General features: G+C 39.0%; 1 protein-coding gene across 5 annotated transcripts in view; it reads right to left on the reverse strand.

The window, feature by feature from the left end:
- Nucleotides 1-2,883: 2,883 nt before the first annotated feature.
- Nucleotides 2,884-23,666, reverse strand: part of CTDSPL (CTD small phosphatase like) — a 120,620-nt gene continuing 99,837 nt past the window's right edge. For 4 of the 5 annotated variants that reach the window (XM_073334733.2, XM_073334731.2, XM_073334732.2 and 1 more), the window contains 4 exons: nucleotides 22,197-22,253; nucleotides 11,449-11,541; nucleotides 9,478-9,663; nucleotides 2,884-7,458 (listed from right to left, as the gene is read on the reverse strand). In XM_073334733.2, coding sequence (XP_073190834.1) covers nucleotides 7,333-7,458; nucleotides 9,478-9,663; nucleotides 11,449-11,541; nucleotides 22,197-22,253 — 462 coding nt within the window. In that variant the 3' untranslated portion in view covers nucleotides 2,884-7,332. Of the gene's footprint in view, nucleotides 7,459-7,607; nucleotides 7,946-9,477; nucleotides 9,664-11,448; nucleotides 11,542-22,196; nucleotides 22,254-23,666 lie in introns of all 5 variants that reach the window. The other variant, XR_012157652.2, reaches the window with a different exon arrangement.

Below are 23,666 nucleotides of genomic sequence, written 5' to 3' on the forward strand. Positions count from 1 at the left end.
CTGGAGGAGATCTTGGTGCTGGGTCTCACCCTAGCTCATTGCTGAGACATATCTACATCACAAGAACACATATTGTGGTAGGAACTAGTAACCGCAAATCAAGGATTGGGGCCAATTTGTGCTAGACTCTGTAGAGAGAAGTTGCACTATGCACCAATATGTAATTGATTCAATCTACAGTCTACTCACTGGACTGCTACAGGAAGAATAGTGCAAGACGGGAAGCAAGATGCACTGAATTGTATGGGAAAGCAAGCACAGCTTGCATCATGGCTATCTTAAGCCAGTGTCTCATCTTAAAAAGCGAAGAGCTAATCCCTTTCTCCTGGTCATCATTCACCCAGACCCAGAGGCAGCTTTGGAAGCAGAAGGAATTGTTTTAATCCCCTCTGTAAGTCTTACAGCAAAAAAAGTGGGAGCTGAACTTGGCAGAGTTGCCAACAGGGACCCTGACCCTTGGTGCCTTAATGCTGCTTAATTTACCTGAGCTAGCAGCCAAGCTTATAAAGGTGCACCAAATCCAACATAAAACGATAAATAAGAAATAAGAATGAGAAATTTGCTTACGAATGGAGCTCTGGAAGCCTTTGCAGACAGAGAATTCTAGGGGTGGGTATACCAGGGAGTTGTGCTTAGGCTCATTAACAGGAAGAGGTTCTATTCTCGGCTCCCACTTGTCACAAGCAGCAGGAAAAGTCAGTGTGGATTATCAGGCATGAACAGGATAAAGACAGTATCTAATCTGCATTCAGTGCAAACACATCAGTTTATGAATGTCCTGAGTTGAGGCATAAATTGATAGCCAATTTACAGTAAATTGCTCTTTAAACAAGTTTAGTCTGAATCACAAAATACCACAAATAAAGCAAACCTTTGTGAAATAATTAACTCTTGAATGAGCAGTCAGGGATTCCCGAGTGTAAAGCATTTACCTCAGTGCTGGGAATTCCTGGCTCTTGTACAATCCTCTTTGGAAAGATGAAATAATCAAGCCTAATTATCCAGAACAGTGGTTCTCAACACACATATGGCAGAAATGCTTCTGGCACAAGGGTGAATCACCCTTCAGTCTTCAAGTAGGGCCATGTCCAGGACTGCAAGAATTATTTTAAACCAGGTAACATGGAACAAGCAAGCAGTTCTGTGCGCTCTGCATAAATACTCCATATTTATTTGTCCATTTGCATAAATTAAATCTGGATGACATTTATGTACACCACCAAAATCAGAGGGATAGTAAAGACCATCGATGACAGAGTAACAGATTAAAACAGTGGATGATACAAGCAGCAGAGGTTCTAACGGTGCGTCTGTGAGGGATTTGAACAAGTAAACATAGCCACCATCACCATAAAGCAAATTCAGCATGTTATCTAAATACTGCCCAAATCTTACCTTTTCAATGTAACTAAATGCTCCAGATGTGCAGGGAAAGTATATGATCTGGAACATAGGAACTGCCACACAGATCATGCCACTGCTCACTCCATCTGTCACTAACAGGGGATGGTACAGGCTCTTCAGAGGAAGGTGTGAGAAACCCTGTAGTAGGTTGTTCTAGGACGACCTGCCTGCCAAAATAGTTTCCTTCCAATTCCCATTAGAGGTTGTCTCAAGCCCTGAAAGCAGGAGGGCTTATACTCGCCCTAGTTGGAAAAAATTCTGATAAAACTCTTTTTGGGGTCAGAATTTGCAGATATGTTGAAATCAAAATGTTTCGCAGAGACCGCTCAATTTTGATGAAGTTCCAGTGGAACCCAGGCAAGATTTTGACAGAACTCTGCCTGCCTGGTGCCGCTCCATGCCTTTTTGGGGAGAACTTTTTAAATTTTGGTGGTTTGCTCTGAATCAGAATGAAATATTGAACTCCTCAGTGAAATGGAATTCCCTATTTCCACACAGATCTAGTTTATATTCCTTCCAAAATTCTTTCTTGTTCTCTTCATATTTACTGCAAGAACTTTGGATGTTCTTGTTACCTGAATCAACATCTAATACTTTTCTGAACCTCGCTAAGCTCCGGGCTCAATTTTTGGAAGAGGAGGTCATCTCTGCCCTAAGAACTGGTCCTAAGAAATATGTGAGGAAACATTTTAAACCCTGGACATAACAATGTTAACATCAGGAGCATTATTCTGCACACATGAGCCAAAGCTCTTGATCTTAAAACACAGGTCATTTTGTACACAGTAAAGTGAAAAAGTTGGAGGAAAAATAAAATCAATCTATAAAATTTAAAAATTTACCATACAGACAGGGATGTGAAATGGCTACAGAAATGAACCAGGAGTCAGGAAAACAGGATTCTATTCCTAATTGCAGTTGCTTGCTGTATAACCTTGGATAAGCTATTTAACCTGTGTATGCCTAAGAGTTTAAAACGTTAATAATACATACCACCCAAGCTATACACAACACTTTCCTTGGAGGAAAGGTTCTATAGAAAGTTAGTTTCTAATGAATCAGAGTAGATTGTTCAACTGGATATAGTACGTAATTTAATGAGATTTTTCTTAAACTATGGCAAATACTGTAAAAAACCCCATTATTCAAGCAGCTGAATTGAGAATCCTCCAAAAATAAGTTACATCTTTAAGACCTGAACAAGTTATAGTATGCTCTCATCCAAGAGATCTAAATAGCAGGAACATCTGCCGGAATCACCATCAATTTATTCAGCAGAGTTCATCAGCTCTTGTCTGCACAAGCAGGTGCCAAGGTATTCCGTAAGAACTACAATATATGCTTTTAAAAAAAAAAAAAAGGAGGGGGGGATGATTCTACCCATCTACAGAGGAACCACACACAGAGGGAATAAAGACCCTGACAGTGGCAATAAGAGGACAGAATTTTTCTCAGAGAAGTATTACATGCACAAGTATCTAAATTGTTAAAAACTTTTATTTGTGACAGTAAAGAAACCATTCAATATCTGATTGACAACACTTCTCTCCCCTCAAAACACTCACACTGTATATGTAGTGTTTCTCAAGTATTGCTGGATTGTTCATTGCATTAAAGTGTAAACAGCTCCATTATTAGACAAACAAGCAATATGTCCATTGCTTACTCCTCTTAATTTCCCAGAAGAGTTTTAACAAAAAGCCAGACAGCTGGATTTTTACAATAAAATATGAACAGAAAACGAACAGCTCTTTTTGCATAGTTATCCTATAGAATTTCAAGCAATTCCCCAACCCTAGTCTTACCTGCCCTCCTCACCACACAAAGGCATACATCACAGCATCTTTGAAATCAGAGCCACAAACATTTTTTTTCTTTTACAATAGGGCTGTGCGGTTCTGTGTTTTATTAGTAAAAAAATTCTGTAAAACATAGGATCGTGTGTTTTTGTAAATTATATTGCTACAGACTTTTTACATTGAAATTTCAAAGCAGCAACCCCAGTACAAGCGAGTGTAATTTAGGTATTTTATTGTCCCCCCCAACCACTCTAATCAAAATCATGCCGTGATAAAGTGACTGAACACACTGATAACCAAGCTCTTCAGGTGACGGGTTTCTTCCATGTATAACTTCACTGGTTTTTAAAAAGGAATTAAAGGGAAAAACAAGAAACAGTTTTTGTTTTTTTCCAAAGCTACCTAAATGAATACAGTAGTATTGTACATTTGCTAAAATCTTCCATTCAAAACTTCCGGGTGTTTAACAAATATTCTGCGCACAGCCCTAGTTTACAGATGGCAATTTAATCATAACATTTTAGTTGAATTTCAAGAATTTATGGCACTCTGCCTTACATTTTAAATTAAAAAATATATATATATATATATAATATATATCCCTATGCAGGGAAATAACCTTTTTTTAACCCAACACAGAAAGGACAACGGAACTTTGGGTAGCATTTCTTTAGCTGAACTGAATGATCCACTGGGAAAGACTTTTTAATAGTTTTGCGATAATATCTGGGAATTATAATTGAAAGACAAGGTTTCTAACAGTCTTGGTGACCCACATGCACCATGCACTACTGCACTTTTAAATATGGAAGAACTTTGGGAAATAATTTGATTTTCTGTTTTGATTTTCAAAATCTCATTTAATTAAAGTAAAACCAAAATAATCATATTGCAATTTTTACAAACATTCTACTTCTTTTTCTGGCATTATGTTGAGATCTATATTGCTTTGTTAAAATCTAGGTGCTTCAAATATATAGTTATATATAAACTAAAAGAGCTTATAAAAATCTGGATTTTTAAGTGTGGGAAAATAAAGTGCAAAAAGGTATATATGATAGTTGCTCACATACTGTAAAAAATCCAAACACTTAGGAAACCCAAAACTTGATCTTAAACAACCACCCCATTTGAGGTCAGAAGAAATCGGGTATTATCCAAAAATATTCTCACATTCTAGAGTGAAACTTACCATGATTAGAACTAAAACAAAAATCATATATAAAATGCACTTACAATATTAGCATGGATCAGAAATGTTACTATGTTATACCCCTGATTTTGTCATTTTTTGAGCGCTGTGTGTTATTTTGTATGCTTTATCAGTTGAAATTATAAAGCCAATTTTTTCTGGAACTCTGTGGATTACAAAAGCCCAAAACAGCATTAAAACTGTACAGAAACAACACAAAGACAGTGATTGTACAGTATTAGTTGTTAAAATGGTTTCAGATGTGGGAACAGAAGTTCAGTTGTCCATTACATGTTGATTTCAAAACAATACAGGTCACTTTAATATCAACATTCATTCACAGACATTTAAGGCAACTGGGTTCATGAAATCACTGCTTTTATAAGTGTGAACAGCTGATGACTTGGTTTGTCTTATGTACAACAGATCACAACTGTCTAAATGGTAATGTCTCATGAAGGGGTTATTCACTGTCTAATTGGTAAGACTGTTTGGTCTAATACTTGTGTGAAAATCTTTGAACTTTTTTCAGCCATTCTCATCACACCTGCACAATAAACTACAACCTGAATATTTCCCTGCAGACTGTATCTGAGGCACAGAGGTCACAAATACAGTTAAAAATACTGCTCAGAGAACAACTTTTTGGCAGTTTACGGTTTCATTACTCAGTATTCAAAAACAAAACTAAAGATCTTAGATTGAACGCAAATGTAATGGACTAACCAGAATCCGTATGTCCTTTTAAGCCATCTAGATTTGTTTTTTTTTTAATTGTCAGGATTTAGTTCTGGCACAGAAACATACAGTACTAAGGTAATGACAACTGGTAAGAGAACAAAAGAGTGCCTTAAATGTCATGGTACTGCTTAGAACACCCTCACTGAGAAACACTGTGAGCACAGTGCAAAGCTGCACTGCAAGGAGACAAGTCCTCTCTCAGTCTTATACTGCCCCTGTGATAATCTATTCCATGACTGTGTAGGCTGGCCCACCCTTTTAGGAATGAATTTATTAAGCTGCTTAGTAAATGTTTTAGCCAAGGATGACAATCTAGGTCAGCTTCTTGTAATTCCTATTGGTCATACCTGTAAAAAAGGCAACTTGTATCTACCCTGTGACATTTGACAGTAGGCTAATTAAAGCACCAAATTATTAGTTTAACTTTGTTTGATGCCTGCCAATAATGGCTAATTTGTATGATTAGATTTCTACTGGTGTAAAAATGGTTAAACGGTGACCTGGGAAAGGAAAAAAAGGGCTGTGCCTTTTTGCTTCAAAAGGCTTAAAAACAACAGTTACACGTGTTTTTAGCATCAGAAATTCAGGTCTTGTCTACCCTGGATGAAGAACTAGTGTAATTATGACATCACAAATGAATGAAAGCCAAGTGAACTGAGAAGACAGGATTTTTAGTAGATTTTTATATTGTTTTTAATATTCTAAGTTAACACCTATTTAACTCCAAAGCCTAAAGAGTACGTTAGAGAAAGGAATTCTGAGTTAAACGCACCTCCAGCAGGGGTTATATGGCTCCCAATCTACATCTGAGACTCTCAGCAAGTGTTCAGCAAAAACCAGGAAAGTTCAGTTAACATTCCTGACATTTCTAAGGAAAAACACAAACAGGAAAAAAAAAGCCCCCACTTTAAAATAAATTGGGCTCATACCTCCATTTTGCTTCTTTACGGTGCATAAAGCAGCAAAAGGCATTTTTCAAAGTCCTTTGCAGGTCACCTTTAACTGAGTATGTGGGATGTCATATACCACAAGTTTACTACATAAGGGTGGGGTATATCACCTGCATTTCATTTATTGCCCAAATTTGCAGCTTACAGCAAATGTTTTTGTAGCGCAGGCACAGTGGCAAAGAACAGTATAACAGCCAATGGTCAGCTCCATTTGGTGAGTATACAGTAGCAATGATTAAGAGAAAAAATACTCTTAACAGCTCAGCACACATCCAGCTTACCCAGATGGGTTTTTGTAAGAATGTAGATCAATAAATAGATTCTCCCTCCTTCCCCCCCAATAGAATGGGTTTCTCATTATGATGTTTTAAAAAATTGGAGAGGCATGGCAGTTGTGCGCAAGCAGAGTTAACAGAACTTGATCCATCTAGCACAAAAGGTGCTTGAGATCTATTTCCCACCATATTTTCCCAATTCTATCATACCCTAATACCCAAACTGCAGATATGTTCAAACGGTGTCCAAAATGAGTAAGACCATAGTGACACAAACCTGTAACCGAAATCACCCCTCCCCAAACTCCTAAACCTTCTGAGCATGACAAAATGTAATGAATGCAACTTAACATCACCATGGAGACAGGACCCCAGCGTATTTGTTTCAACTTTTTCCTTTGTTACCATATATTACAGTGCTCTATAAAAAAATCCTTTTTCCTTTTTAAAGCGTTTAGACAATACAAGACTAAAAGATGTCTGGAAATACACCTTATACAAAATGAACTTTTATCTTAAAATAACATTCAAAAAGGCACTTCATTCTGTAAAAAAAAAAATTCAGAGTCAGGTCAACTGCTCTAAGCAGAGGGGGGGAACTGTCTGCATAGTGGGAGGGGGCAGAAATTTGACCGCTGAAATACGACAAGCTTCTTTTTTTGGCATGTTTTAAGAAAAGCTGATCCAGTAAAATATGTCCACTTACGAAAGTCATTAAAAGAGTCCCATTTAAAATAGCTTCTTTTTTTCTTTTTTAAAAAAAGTAGTCGGAACATGTGACCTTAGGGTGTCAGGCTTCTGAAGGCTCACTAGCATCACTCATGATTGTCCTTCGTGTACAATGTAACAGGAAGATCAAGAGTAGCATGTCTGACAGGAGCAGCCTCCTCAAAGCTTAGTTTGAAAGAGCTGAGAGATGGAGAAAGAGTCTGTAGCAACTGACATCAACCAGAAGCAGTCAGATTTAAGGGCTACCTGTTGCAAAGTTTGTGAAGCATACTGTAAACTTCTTCCTCTCTGCTTAGTCCTTCAAAGAAAGGAATAAGATCTAGCAGCTCTGTGTCTGTCATGTCATCAAACCAGGATTGCACAGGCACCTGAAACAGAGGAAGAGAAAAATAGAAGAGACTTTGCTACATCAAGAACACATGCACAATTTCCATCTACCTCAGAACCTTAGCTTACAGCACCTACTGGCAGGCATCCTACCGGCAGCTAATGACCATGATAAAGAAAAGTTACTCACCTGTAACTGAGGTTCAAGTACATTGCCAGTTCAGACCCACATCCTTAAGATATACTTGCACACCCACATCAAGACTGGAAGCTCTGGAAAGCTAACTGCAGACTCTTTCCAGATGTGGAATGTTCCAAGCAAGGTTACATGAGGCACGGCACATCTCCCCTTCAATGTCTTCTGCCTCCTTAGAATCCAGAATAGCCTGAAGTAGGGTGCAGACTATGACTCTACACCGATAATCTAGTTGGAGAAACTCCAATTACAGGTGAGTCTCTTTTCTTTCTCCTTAGAGTAGTCAATACAGATGCCTATGCACAGAGCAAGAAACCCTCACGGAAGTGTAACTGAGGAGGAAATATTTGAACAATGAATACTCAACTGCTCTATACTGTACATCAGATTTTGAGGCAAGGTTCAGAGAATAATGCTTCATAAAGGAGTAGAGTGGCTCTAAGGAAGAATATTGTGTATTTTCACTATGGGATCTTACTGAAGTAATGCATTAGAGTCTGTTTTGGATCTAGTTTCATTCTGTGGTCCTCCAGGGACTGGAACTGCCACTAGCTTTTAGCGCTTTTCCACACAGGATTTAATAACGCAGATAACTTCTTAGCAATGGATTTTATAACATCCAAAAGTGGTCTGGAGCTTGCTTTGATTTTTAACTTTCAGCATGGATTAGATTTGTGGCTCCTGATCCTTGCACGCAGAGCTGGTAAAATGAGGTAAACTGAAGCCTTATGTGGCACTAAACAGGTAAGGTCTCTCACTCAAGCATCCAAGGCATCAGGATTTGAGGGCCTGAGTTCAGAAATTCCATGTTTTAAGAAGCTTTCCTTAAACCTTCACTTTTTACCATATCAGCTAAAAGCTACACTAAATCTAACAACTGACAGTAAAATAATCCTCAAAAACAAAGAAAATGCCTGATGGGCAACTTAATGTTTCAAGGGAACTAGAGGGAGTCCCAGCTTGCTAGGTGACTAGCAAGAGAAGTGTATGCGTGTATATTGAGAGTGGTGGTTGATGGAGAGGTCTCTGTTTGTGTAACCCCCGAGTGCAAAAGCTTTCCAATGGGTTCCAGGCTTCATGTGGATTGCACATCCCAAAAGCAAGGATCTCTACTCTCAATCGCCAAAGGGAAATATGAAAAAATTCCTTGAGTGAGAAATATCTGTATTACTGGCATTTATACTACCACCAAAACCCACCCTCTTCCCTTCGCTTTATTTCTAAAGCTGGATAAGCTGGTTGACTAGTATTCCTAATCACAGAATGACCCGTAACAGAAATTCTAATTAGCAGATAAGGAAAGGAGGGAAGGAAGCAGCATCAGGTCTGCCAATTCTCCTCAAATATAATCTTAATTCACAATAAAGGAAAATCTATAAATAAAAAAACACAGACAGGTATTCAACTTGTGCCAGTAAAAATAGTTATTAGCTTGTCTATTAAAATAACTTCACTCATGTGAAACAAAGTCAGAGTACCCATTAAAAAAATAAAAATCGTTTTGAGGGTTTTGGGTGAATATCCCCTCTTCTACCAGCCTGTATAAGGAGTGGTTATAAAGACATCACACTGTTTGGTGTTTTTCTGCACAATTAGCAGTTTCTTCAGAAGATGCCCAAAGCTAAAAATTGAAGGAGAGCTAGGCATGAGAAAGATGAATTGGCAGAGTAGCACGGAGAAGCTTGGCCTATATCTAACTTCGTAATAGCTAGCACTAGAACCTGATCTTCTACTTAACATTTCAGAGGATGACGATGCTGTTGACACCAGTTAACACTTTAAAAGTAAATCTGAGTACTTAATATTGTTTGAATGTGGAAACCAGACCATGGAAGAGAGGAAGTTATTCCTTGGGACTACTTACTGCATTTTCAGGATGGAAGATGTAAGACGCAGGAGAGTTATCCACTATAATAACTTTACTCAGCTCTCTTCCCAGTCGACTCAGATCCTTCACATAATTTCCTCTGTGGAAAACACAGGATTCTCTGAAGAGTCTTGCCCTGAACACACCCCAGCGATCCAACAAGTCTGCTACTGGATCCGCATACTTAAAGACAGAAGTTAATATGATTCAGAAGTTTAAAAAACGGAAATTGCACGTCTGCAGGTACAGCAATGTTTCCTAGAACTAAATATTAAGGACAAATAAAAAGGACAATTATAGAAAGAACTACAATCTGCTTTGCTTCAGCTTTTTCTCCTTAATATTAATTTATGTGCTAGCAAAGCTAAAATTATTACTAAATGGGTAACAGGACTGCAGTACAGTTATCTTTCAGAAAGAAAATAACTTGCATTGTAAAGCTTGCTATGATTTACTAATTATCTTAACACATCTCAACATGGGCTCTTTACATTTGTCCTTTAAGTCCTAGAAGCTGATGAGTTCAGAGATCTCACTTAACACGACTGTAAAAATGCATGAAAAAGTAATGGTAAACCTAGAGCACAAGATGCCACTTCTGCAGTTACTCGTACCAAATTCAATTCCATGTACCTGTGAAGTCAAGGGTAATGGAGGAGGCATCTGACTCAGCCTAATTCATGATGTGCCTTTGTCAATAATGCATTTTGTCTTTTGATGTCAGCAAGGGATCTGAAGATCCCCAAAACATGCACACTCCAATCGTGAGAGGACAGGCAAAAACATCTAATACAAATATCCATTTGTAACATTCTGTGTTGGCATTATTCAAAGGAAAGGAGTGCTACATATCACACCTCAAAGATAATGTAAGTACCATAGCACATGATGGCATGAATTTTGACTCAAGAATTGATAGTAATAGCCCAAGAGGGTGGGCCGGGAGAGACACCTAGATAGGAAACCAGATTGTAAGAGCAGATATCCTCGACAATTATAGTTAGCACATATTCTTTGAAAGATATGATTGATCATTTGATGGGACTTTTCTAAATTGAACAGCAAGCAAAATAGATCTTGCTATCAATAAACCTTTCCTTTTATTAAGGCTTTTTCAATAGAAAAAGTGCAAATCCCCTGCTTTGGGATTTAGAACTTGACTGGACACAATATTGGTAAACACACAATCCTGCGCTCACAAGGAGATGAACTAGATGATTTAACAGGTCTTTCCCATCTCTAGAGTCTACGGAAAGCCACAAAAAGATTAGAATTTAACTTGCTTTACTAAACTTAAGATATTTAAATAAAATGAATTAAAAAATTACCAATCAACTGATTTCACTTCAAAATCAAAACCACAAAGACAAATCCACCAAAAATATTGCAGAACTAAAGCTGCACTGTCCACTACAAAACTACCTACATAAGATGCTATTTCACCAAAGCTAAAAGGGCACAAAATATTGCATTTCAGATGCTAAATATATCAAGCTTTACGAACAGCATTCAATAGTCTCAACCAAAATTATAATTGCACATCCACATCTCAGCCATCTGTGTCCTATGTTTTTGCACCAAAGTACTTTCTGAACTATTGGCTGATTTCATAGCTTAGATATAGCGCACCTTATTTCACGCCCAGCTTTAATATACTGCTTCATGTAGTACACTATTTGTTCTAATTTCCCACTATAACCATGGTAACTTGTAAGCCTTTCATATTGGCATCATGAGCAATGCATGGAGGCTACATTATGAGACAAGCCCATATGTGATATTGTTACCATGGAAACACTTACCCACACACTAGCAGACAAAGTACACACTGTCAGGCAAAGAAGCAGAAAAGGGGAAAAATTAACATCATACCGAGTGAGGAAAACAATCATCCACAGAAAACCCAACCAAAATGTCCACTAACCAGCATTAAAAATACTAAAGAGAAGGAAGAGACACACGACAAACCTTGGCTAGACTAGCTGTGAAGAGTACACACTCAAAGAGCTCTCCCATCCTCTGGAGAAACTCATCCACATGTGGTCGTTTCAATACATAAACCTGAAATGACAATAACTGTTTAGGTCAAATGAGGCTTAAGCCAAAAAGGCTGGAGTTAGCCTAAAATTGGTAGGTAGGACTAATATGTGACACAGGAGGCTCAGATGAAGGAAAAGGCTGGTAAACAAAGCATAGTATTAAATAATGAAATATTTGAACATATGTACTTGATAGCCCCATGCTGACTGCACACTGGTAGTACTGTGTCCTGCTGGAAAGATACATTCTTAAAATTGAAAAGACAGACAGACATGCAATGGGGCATCAAAGCAATAAAAACTGCGACCCACATTTTTAAAGGTATTTAGACATTGTTAGGCTCAGTGTTGCCATGCCTAACTAATTTAGGAGACTAAATTTAGGAGACTAAATCCCATCTTCAAAAGAGATCTAGACACTCAGGAGCCAAAATCCCATTGACAGTTAATTAGATTTAGGTTCCTAAGTGCCTAAATCCTTTTTGAAAATGAGATCTAGGCTCCTAAATCAGTTAGGCATTGCTAACGGATCATAGCAACTCCTGAATACCTTTAAAAATCTGGGCCTGAGAGCCTTTAAGTAGCATGACTCTTTGATGCTTATGTTTCTTCAATTCTTGAACAGTATGAGAGGAAACAAAATCTGAGGGAAAGTTTTATCCTGTGTTGGGAGGAGTTTTGAAATGTATTGACTACTTCCTTTTCTTCTGTAAATAAAATACTTTTCCTCAATTTTTGTTTCTGGATGTCAGATAACACACTCTATTGCTGTTTTTTATTGATTTTCCAAACCCATTAATAAAATACAAGCTTCCACCTCTTCAATGGAAAAATGAGTTTCCAGTATATATTTTGAGTTGTACTGAGCATGTAAAATCTCTTCAGTTGAGGCTTTGTCATAAATACAGTAAATCTTCTGGGTTTTCCTCCTTTCAGGCAGCAGTAGCTCCAGCAAAGGAGCCATGCTGCCATTTTGCAGCAAGAACCAGTTGTTTATTGCAATTGATACAGCTACTAAAAATATTTGTTAAGCACCAACAATGTGCTTAGTGTTCATATAAGATACCAAGATAAAGACAGTCCCTATCCAGGAAGCTTACAATTGGGTAAAAACAATAAACTGGGGGGATGGGAAGGGGTGTGTCTGTGTTAAATGGTTACTTTAAAAAATTATGTTATTTATCTTGCTTGATAGCATTTGATAAAGGTTCTTGATAGAACTAAATTAGGAATTCCTACTTTTGCATTTAAGAGAATTTCAGCATTGTAGATTTCTTGCTAAAGCCTGGTAAATTAAATAGGTTTCTCTATCATAAGGTAAAACACGCAAAACTGAACTTGTTTAATGCCTTGTATGTTATTTAAGGGAGTTTTACTGGCTAACATATTATTTTCATTAGGTTAACAGTGATATTAAAAGGCAAAAGTGCAGTGAGCCCATACATATACACAGTGAAAGAGAAAGTTATGGAAACACCAGTTTGAACTTAATAATGTAAAAATTAAATGCAGTAAGGGAAGAGAAGGGACACTGCATGTTCAGGGCTTAAACATTACCCGATTTATATTAAAAGAATGTACATGCAAAGCACTATAATCTAAAGGCCAAAGCGGTCAGATCAAAATGCTATGTACTTTCCACTCTGGGTAGTCATGTGACAAGCTACATGGACCTCAAAACCAGTCTTCTGGATTAGATTATTCTTATTAAATCAGAACTAAACTTTACTTTTGCCACTGGAGCTGACTCTCAGTACATTCATACTTGGAAGGGGAGGACAATATGTAGCCTGGTTTTCATTTTGATTCCCTATTTTTTAATATTATTGTGGCAAGCACCTGATCCTACTTAATCAAATAACTCTAACTTCAGGAACTAAGTTTACAATAGATTATATTAGGAACAGGTTTATTTAATTGCTGCTCTCTTTTCCCAGAGAACTGCACTATAGTTTCTTGGATTTCAATAAGACTGTGGCAAATAATTCTCTCTCCCCTTTTAAGATAACCGTTAGTTTTTCATTAAAAGCTGGACTCACTGAGAGATACTTTGTTGACTAGGGTTTACCTTCCAAATGCAACTTTTACAACACATAGTAATAGAAAACAGCAAGGCACATTACTCATCAACTGTTTGTAAACATTCAAGTTCTAAATTCTTTAGCTTTATATCCTCCTCCCGCCACACTTAGGTACATATAAACTGTGGGTGCTTGCAATATAAAATGTTCTCCCATGTACCAAGGCAGCCATATCCAACCTACAGTAAAACCATTTCTTGATTACAAACTCACTGATGAAGATTGGTTGACATAGAAATACAGTTTGAAATCAGTTCCTTTATGTTTCCTTTGCAGAGCTTCTGTGGCAGGCAGCAGGTAGTTGACCTGAACTGGAACTAGGCAGCCTCACATTATGCCATGGTACTCCAGGCCTTCTCATGCCTCCCTAGTTCAGTTTCTTCTCTTTTATGCTACCTGGGCACCTGCCACTAGATTTTCGCCTCATCACTAATTCAGATGCCTTGTTGTGTATGCCAGTTCTTAGTACATGCTACAGAACCACTTCCAATTTCTGGATAAAGCCTAACCATTTCCTGCTTGCGAGCGCACGCACGCACATACACTTCCTCCAACAGTGCCTCAATGTTTTTCTAAACAAGGTTTCTGAGCGCTTGGTGGGGGCAGGGGGAAGTGAGAGGGAGGCGTTCCCCACAGAAGTTGCTTTCTGAAAAGTTATCACCAGGTGTAAAGGTGAACAGGTGTCCGTTTTTTGACCGGAATACCCGGTCGAAAAGGGACCCTGGCAGCTCTGGTCAGCACCGGTCCAGTCAGCAGTGCTGCAGGACTAAGGCAGGCTAGTCCCTACCTGTCCTGGTACTGCGCTGCACTCCGGAAGCGACCAGCAGGTTCAGCTCCTAGGCGGAGGGGCCCATGGGGTTCTGCACGCTGCCCCCGCCTTGAGCACCAGTTCCCAGCCAACGGGAGCTGGTGAGGGGTGTGTGTGCGTGCCTGCGGAAGGCAAGAGCAGCGTATGGAGCCTCCTGCCCCCCTGCCTACTAGCGTTGGACTTGCTGGCCGCTTCTCTGGCGCATGCAACACAGTGTTAGGACAGGCAGGCAGCCTGCCTTTAGCCACAATGACCAGGAGCCACCCGAGGTAAGCCTACGCCCCAACCCCGAGCCCCAACCCCCTTCCACAGGCCTGGGCCCCTCCAAACCTGAGCGCCCTCCTGCACCCCAAAGCCTTCATCCCCAGCCCCATCCCAGAGCCCACACCCCCAGACCAGAACCCTCACCTCCTCCTGCACCCCAATCCCATGCCTCAACCCGCAGCCCCCTCCCGCACGCTGAATCCCTCAGCCCCACCCCAGAACCCGCACCCCCAGCCAGAGTCCTCACCCCCTCCTACACCCCAAGCCCTTGCCCTAGCTCACTGAAAGTGAGTGAGGGTGAGGACAGCGAGTCACCGAGGGAGGGGGAATGTAGTGAGCGGGGGCAGGGCCTCAGGGACAGTGCATGTCTAGGGTGTTCAGTTTGGTGTCGTTAGAAAGTTGGCAACCCTACAAGGTGTTGGTAGCAACTGCAAGTGTGTTGATAATGCTGAACTACAAAATCCCTTGATCTACTTTACATGAACCTTTTCTCCATTTGACAGTGCAGTTCTTTTCTCCTCTGCCTCCTTACATTCTCATTTACTGTATTATTTTCTTTGCTTCATTAGTTACTGGACTTGAATCTCAATGCTGCATGCTTATTTGTGGCTTGGCTTTTTTCTGTTATATGATGTCTTCAGTTCAAGTCTCTAGACTGACTGACTCCTGGCTTTTCTCTCAGCTTTACATACTGTCTTCAGGGCAGGAACCCCTCCCCCCTTTTTTTTTTCATATCTGTACTTCTTGGGATGCATGCTTTGCTAATTACCGCTCTATTCTGGTAACAGTTTAAAGGAATATCATCGCTTTTTATTAACCTTCTCTTGGACATTAACATTTAAATGGTATTTTCCGGCTTTAGGCAAGCTCTTACAATACTGCATATATTTGTCAGTTTTTAGTTTAGAACTGTTATAAGTGGCATCACCCAAATTAAGTGCAACTGTTTTAGAAAACTTATCTGTAAATATACTCTATGTCATATGAAAGTGTCAGTTTTGGAGAATAAAGTATTTGTACACAGAACAGCAAGCTTTAGTGTAATGTTAGAAATAGGACCATATAGTTGGTTTTTAAAATATCAGTTTTAGAATTTTAGAATCTTTATGCAATAGCAGAACAGTCTGACCAAGACAACCCAAGCACCTGTAATCTTCATTTGACCGCGTATGCACTTCCTATTAACAGAAAGGAGGGGAAATAATGTGGATTCTTGAGTCTTCACATATCTGGTTCGTTTGTCGTGGTTGCCTCCCAGTGCAAGTAATCAAGAATAGGCCAATTAGATTGCACACAGCCTATCCTGGATTACTTGAACCAGGTCACAGCCTTTTCCAGGAGAATAATTGAGGAACTTGGTCCTTTATGAAGAGAAAGTTTGTATTTAAATTTGTTCCCCACTGAAAAAAAATAATCACATACAATATTCTAAATAAACTTCATAAACATTTCTCTTATTTTCATTGGCTAAAAATAATTTTTTCCTTATTAATATACTGTTAAAACACTGAACAACCAATAGCAGTGTTCACTACAAAGTATGGCAACTTTAGATCAAAGTCCTAGTAAGGAACAAGAACTCAGTCCAAAACCACGCCAAATCAAACTGTTGCTGGCTGCCTTTTCTGCTCCTAATCATTCAAGTGTAAGACATGAATCAAGTTAGGTAAGGCAACCTGGATAATAGACCAAGAACTACCTAAACTAAGGATCCTTACACTCATCATATGGGGGGATTGGAGCTGAGTCAGTGTCAATAGTCTCTTCTATAGAGACGATATAAAGCAAGTTATCAAAAGCTACCATACAATATTGTCAAGTGCACGGAACATTCCAAAGAACAACTCCAAACTTCTGAGTCACTTCATTTAAAATGTTATCCACCTTTTAGTAGCCAAATGAGTGTACCCTACTGATGCTCTTGGGAACTAGAATTAAAACTTTCTAATGCATGGCTTCTCAACCTCGGTGTCACAACCACCTGGCCCTTCCCATGCTCTTAAACGGGAAACGAGTTCCAGGGCGAGATGGTCCTGCTATGGAAAATGTCAAAGTTGCAGTATGGAAAAGGTTGAGAAACAACGATTTATTGTATTGAGTGGGCCCACCTCAAGCCTTGATAAACCTCCTCAAAACAAACTTCATGAATTCTAACAAATGTGTTTCATTGATCTTGATTTCTGATGAACAATTTGGTAGGGAACAAGATTACTTTGATTGACTCTCTCAATTGTAGGGACAGAAATTTTGGTGACTAGAAACTAGAAACTAGTGAAAAGGACCACGCTATTATCTAGCCAGTACAGCATCTGCTTGGACTGGAGTGGTCCTCCTAGGTATTTGTTCCCATAAACATGCTATGGGATGTGCCACTGACAGGATAATTAAGCTCTTAGTGTGTCACTTGGAGATTACAATGTAAAGAGAGTAACAGCTTACTAGATGTGTTATATTGCTATACTTTCCAAGAGAATTCAAGGTATTTCATAGCCAAATGCACATTAATAAATTTTATACTGATATTTAAAGAAAATCAGAAAGAGTTAAGTTGTTGTATTTAAAAAGACATGAAATGTGTTTCAGATAGGGCACTTCAGAAAATTACAGAGCAGCACAAAAATGCAACTTTGGGTATGTCTACACTGCAATTAAACACCCGTAGCTGGCCCGTGACAGCTAACTTGGGATATAAAATTGCAATGCAGATGCTTAGGCTTGGGCCCAAGCTCTGGGACCCTCTGTGTATGTTTAAACTGCAATTAATAACTCTCAAATGGCCCCTGCCAGCTGACTCGGGCTTGCTGGGCTTGGGCTAAGGGGCTGTTTCACTGCAGTATAGACTTCCAGGGTTGTGCTGCAGCCTGAGCTCTGGGGCCCTCCCACCTTGGAGAGTCCTAGACCCTGGGCTCCAGCCCAAGCCCAGAATTCTACCCTGCAATGAAACAGCCCCTTAGCCCAAGCCCTGCAAACCTGAGTCAGGTGGCATGGGCCAGCCACGGGTTCTTAATTGCATCAGAGACTTACCCTCTTCCATTTAAAGGTCCCCTAGGTCAGGCTCCAGACTGAGCCTGAACCTCTAGACTGCAACTTTATAAACCTGCAGCCAGAGCCCCATGAACCCGAGTCAGCTAACAAAGTCCAGCTGTGGGTGTTTAATTGCACATACCCTTTGCTTGTTTACCTTGCAAAGAAAAACCAGCAGCACGGAGTCTTATCGCCCGGGGCAACTGACTTGGACTTGTGGGCTCAGGCTGAGGGGCTAAAACCAGCCGTGTAGATGTTCCCACTTGGGCGGGAGCTCAGACTCTAAGACCCTCCCTACTTGCCAGGCTCCAGCCCAAGCAGGACTGTCTACAAGGCTATTTTTAGCCCCATAGCCTGAGCCCAGGCTTTCAGACTTGGTGCTGTTGGTTTTTTCCCCCACCGTGTAGACGCTACCTAAAACAGACCCCTTTAGTGTAAGATCAGGCAAGGTAATATTTTTTCAGACAAAAGTTCTACTGCTTTCTGACACAGCAGATTTAACTATTGTTTGTATAGCTTCATAACATTTCAGAGCTTCTATCATATTTAAAATGGGTATAAAATACTTCCCAATTGCTCAATGATCTTTCTGTTTTAAGGAGTTTATACATAATACAAGGATGGCAGATTCAGACAAACAACTAAGGAACCACCTGGTGAAATTCTATGGCCTGTGCTATGCAAGAGGTCACACTGGATCATAAAGGTCCCTCTCATACAGCCTTGGCATCTATTAATTGGATTCCCCCCCGTCCCCAAATATTATTAGACAGACAATACTTACATATTACTTTTCCCCGACAGATGATTACTTTTACATCACATGAACTGCACAGAATACCTCTATACTGAGTACCATATTGCTCATCTTTTCTTCAAGGAAAGGAGCTGGAATGGAGTTGAATGAGGCTTCATGTGGCCCCTGCTCCAGATTAAATCCCTGGATCTGGGGATGATGGCCAATCAGCATCCCTCCCCCACAACTGGCCAATGGGTGCTAGAGACATCTCGGGGGCAGGAGCTACTTGGTGTCCCTCAGAAACTGTCTCCCTTCCTCAATGCTGGGGCTGTCACCTTCCATTGCTAGCCCCATCAAGTTCATCCTCCCCACTGAGGCAAGTTGGTGGCTCCCCCCGATCCCCATTTTTTCAGACAAGTTGCTGCTTGACAAAATTCTACTGCTTTCTGACACAGCAGATTTAACTATTGTTTGTATAGCTTCATAACATTTCAGAGCTCATATGCTTTACAATTAATTAACTATTGTCTGTCCCCAGATCTCAAATGCTTTTTACAATTAATTTTTTTAACAATCTGGTAGGAATGGAAGTATTATCCCCATTTTACAAATGAAGAAATGGAAATTCACAGTGTTTAAATTACTTGCCCAATAAAACACAGGAAGTCTCTGGAAGGGCCAATTACCCTTCATATTATTTATCATACACATGAAAAAACCCACCCTATGGACACAGTTTTTCAGAACTTCACATGCATTCACCAGATCTTGGTGCTTAACTGCAGTAAATTGTTGCAGAAGTTGAAAGGTGTGTAGTGAATGAAGAAGGGGACTGAATAGGCAACCTTAATTCTGGTATTTCTTAATTTCTGAGTGTTTGATTTTTCAAATGTAACATTCTTTTAGTGTAGTTTGTTTTGGTATGTAATGCAATGTATGCGACTCTGATCTTATTGTTAATCTACTATGTTTCCTCCTACTGTTTGTCACACTCACTCCTGACATCTTGCTTCAAAATTAGACTGTATACTCTTGGGGCAGACATTGAGTCTACCTGTGTGTTCGTACAGTTCCTAGCACAATGAAATCCTAATCCTTACGTAGGCCTTTGGACAGGACAACGCAAAAATAAAAAAAATAAAAAAATAAAATAATAAATATACAGCTCTTGTCCCTTGTAAGTGAATGTAGTGCTGACGAAAGATTAATAATCCTAAAAACTGACGTTCTCCACCACAGAACAGGCATACAATCATTGCTGGCAGAAGGACCACCATTCTAAAGGAAAGGAGTACTTGTGGTACCTTAGAGACTAACCAATTTATTTGAGCATAAGCTTTTGTGAGCTACAGCTCGCTCCACTGAATGCATCCGATGAAGTGAGCTGTAGCTCACGAAAGCTTATGCTCAAATAAATTGGTTAGTCTCTAAGGTACCACAAGTACTCCTTTTCTTTTTGCGAATACAGACTAACACGGCTGTTACTCTGAAACCTGTCATTCTAAAGGATATTTCAGTTCATTGCCCATTTAATCTTTGGTCTCTAAGATGTTTAACAAGTGTGTCAAGTGGTGACAACTGTGTGGATAGTTTTCACAATGTATACACTCATTTTAGGAATCAAACTAAGACTACTAACTTATTTTACAGGCTACTGAACAGTTTTCAGATAAGTAGTGACAGGACAATATTTGTGCCGGCAATAACTAAACTGATTACTCAAAGACTGCTTGCAGTGGTGTTGTAGCCATGTTGTTTCTACTATTCTGGGACCAAGGTGGGTGACGTAATATCTTTTATTGGACCAAATTCTGCTGGTGAAAGAGATGAGCTTTTGAGCTACACAGAGCTCTTCAGGTTGATTTATTTATATATATATATATATATATATACATACACACACACACACACACCCCCCTAAATTATATACAGCTAAGAAATGTAATCAGTTATTTTTACAATCTAGCATATAACCTATTCTAACCAACAAAAGATATTTTAACCAATTAGCAGGCTCAATTCATCAGAAAATTAGGATCCAAGTTTATAGTACCTAGTGCAGGCTAGTTTTAACAAACACTGCAATGTTTGAGCTTGTCTGGAGGGAGAAACTTATGAGTATTATTTATGTGGACCAAGATTTGAAAAAGTGATTAGTGATTCTGAATGCCTCCATTTTTGGATGCCCAATCTGAGATCCTTTAAAGGGGCCTGATTTTCAGAGAGTACATATTCACCATGTTTTGAAAATCAATCTCACTTAAGGCGTCTGATGTAGAAGTCCCAAAAACTGAGGTACCCAAAACCACGAGTCACTTTTGAAAATTTTGTCCATATTATCCTAAACAGACTACGTACTTGAAAGACATATAAGACTACAAGGAACCCTGACTTGAAGAGCTTAAAATCTAAATACAGACAAAAGGTGAAGGGCGAGAGGAAGGAATGTAAAGGCATGAATGCTTGGCACACATCTTTAATTCTATTTTGCATAGTTGAGTGTTTTTACAAAATGTTTGTTTATATGGAATTTCAGTTTATAATCTGCCTCTGCTGGTCAGTGCTTTTAGGGAATGATAAATGTCTTAGAAATAGCTGTTACCTGGACAGACAATGTTTGTAAATGTGGCGTTAGATCACTTCATGCTTGGAGAAGCTTAGAATCCACAAGAGGAGTCAGAAATTGATATCAAAGTCCTGAGGAGAAGATTCTAGAAAGAGTTTTGAAGTAGTTAGAGGGACACTGGCAGTCAGACACAACTCATCAGGTAGGCCATTAACCGGCCTGAGAAGATAAAAACCTCCATTTTGGCAACTGTAAATCTATGTCAAATAACTGAAAATCATCATCTATTTTTTGTATTAAAATATTCCCATATCTCTGACAATCCTTTAAAATTAAGAACTGACAGTAATAAATGATGAATAAAGAGTAAGATTGAGGAAAATATTCCAACATGCAGAAACCAAGGTCCAAAACACCAGGACTACAATATAATGCAGTATGTCACCCAAAAGGCTTAAAGTGACTTTTTTCTGAAGTTATGATAACTGAACTGTATTAGTGCAATTATAGAAACACACACATTTACTCAAAACAATGCCATATAAAACAAGAAGTGTGAGTTGCAACCCTGCTTCTTACAAGCTTCAGGTGTGTTGTGAGCAACTGACAAACCAGACAGCTGCTTTATTCTATGTAGAGGTGAGAACATATCCTTTGCACACAGCAATTCAGTTTTTATTTTAGCCAAAGTTTGGCGGTATCAATTCCTTCTGGACTTAGTCATTCCAAAATACTTGCTATTTAGGGATATTATAGGTTACTGAATAATGTGCTTAATGTCAGATTATTTTTAGCTTTTAAAATAAGCAGAAGAGTTATATTTAACTAATTTTTGATGTGTAAATTCCTGTATGTCAAAACACTGAGGAACTGTATGCAATACAAAGTAAATATAAAATCATTGCTGATAAAATCTGCAGATGACAAAGATTGGCAGAGTATTAAATAATGATGAGGACACACAGTCATACAGAGCTATCTGGATTGTGCACTAATTCAGCCAAATGCAAAGTTATACATCTAGGAACAAAGAATAAGACCATTCCTACAGAATGGGGAACTACACCCTGGAAAAGAGTGACTCTCAAAAAATCAAGGGATCATTGTGTACAAGATATTGGCCTGTGACATAAAAGTCCCTTCTGGCCTTAAACTCCATGAACAAATTAGAGCCCAATTTAAGAGCAATGCTTACCTGATGTATGGTTCCATCAATTTCAACAGGAACAATGAAGTCAGCATTACTAATTGGCTAGAAAGAATGACAACAAAGTCAGATAATATTTTCGAAAAACAAGTGTAAATACCATTACAGGGGGAGCTTTTCAAAGGCACCAACAGCAGTCAGGCTCCTAATTTCCACCAAAAGTCCCAATATGAGCCTTTGGAAATCTCTTCCCCACAGTGAATATAAAAAGCTGGAAACATTGCCTATTTTGATATTGAAAAGAAAAAACTTCATAGAGCATAGATTGAATAATACACTTCACAGCAATTTTTCAATGTGACTAAACTCAGATTTTGCATAGGACCTAGGATTGTTTTACAGAAGGATGGTGAGAGAATGCGAAGGATCTCCCTGATTCAATAGTCTGATTTTAATATTTGTTTCTATTGTCTCATGATGGGGATTTGTCATTAAACTACTGAACTATCATTTCTGATGACGCTTTCCACCCTTATAAAACACGCTTCCCTTCCCCCATCCTTCAGGTGTGTATTTAACACAATAGACTAGCTGCACCAAAGGCTGCTCAAATACGCTGAAGAAGTAAACAGGGAAAATGAGAAATATTCCCTCAGGAAGCTGTCTTCAAAAAAGAGCACCAAAATAAATAAAAAGTTTAGCTCTAGGTGCTTCTAAATACAAGCATCTGCAGCTATCTGAAACTATTTCATTGCAAAATTACTGTTATGTACTTTTAAAGTATATTAATTCCTTTTATGTAATGTATTTCATATTGAAGGGCCTCAACATATTTTTATGCTGTCACACACGACCTCCCCACTTAAAAGTAGCCAACCCTTGGGGTAGAATGCAATAATTGTGAAACAGAGCACACTGCCATAGGGCACTTTAGTGAAGAATACCACAACTAAAGGAAACTGCAGAAGGAATTTAAGTAGTTGGAATTCAATTATTCAAATAGGTAGTCGGCTTGGACATCCAGCAGTTGTTAACTCTACCCTTGTGAAAATTATCACGAGCTCTTTAGTGACCAGAAGCAGGCAAGGGCCTCATCTCGGATGAAAGACAGCACAAAGCTCACCCGTACCACTGAGATGCACTGGAAAGAGTGCCAGCTAGAGAATAACTAAAGTCATTTACTTTAGCATCTGGTTTTCCCCTTACAGACTCCCATTGTCAACTTTGAAAATGAATGCAAGGGAGCACGAAACCTTTTCAGTATGTGCAAACCTCTACTCTGGACAAGGGATTTTGGTGATGTCAATTGTTGAGGAGATGATATACTCTTTCAAATTATTTTAAATTAACTGGCTAGAATAACCTAAAGAGATATAGATTTTATTTTCACTAAGGAACCACAGAACTCACAATTTAAGGAGCGTTCAGTTAACACTGATTTTTCACACTGTGGATTGATACTGATTCTCTGATTTTGTGGATGCCATGCAACCTTTCTTGAATATTCTTCATTTTCTC

The sequence above is a fragment of the Lepidochelys kempii genome, chromosome 2 (assembly GCF_965140285.1).
Source record: "Lepidochelys kempii isolate rLepKem1 chromosome 2, rLepKem1.hap1, whole genome shotgun sequence".
Taxonomy (NCBI): Eukaryota; Metazoa; Chordata; order Testudines; family Cheloniidae; genus Lepidochelys; species Lepidochelys kempii.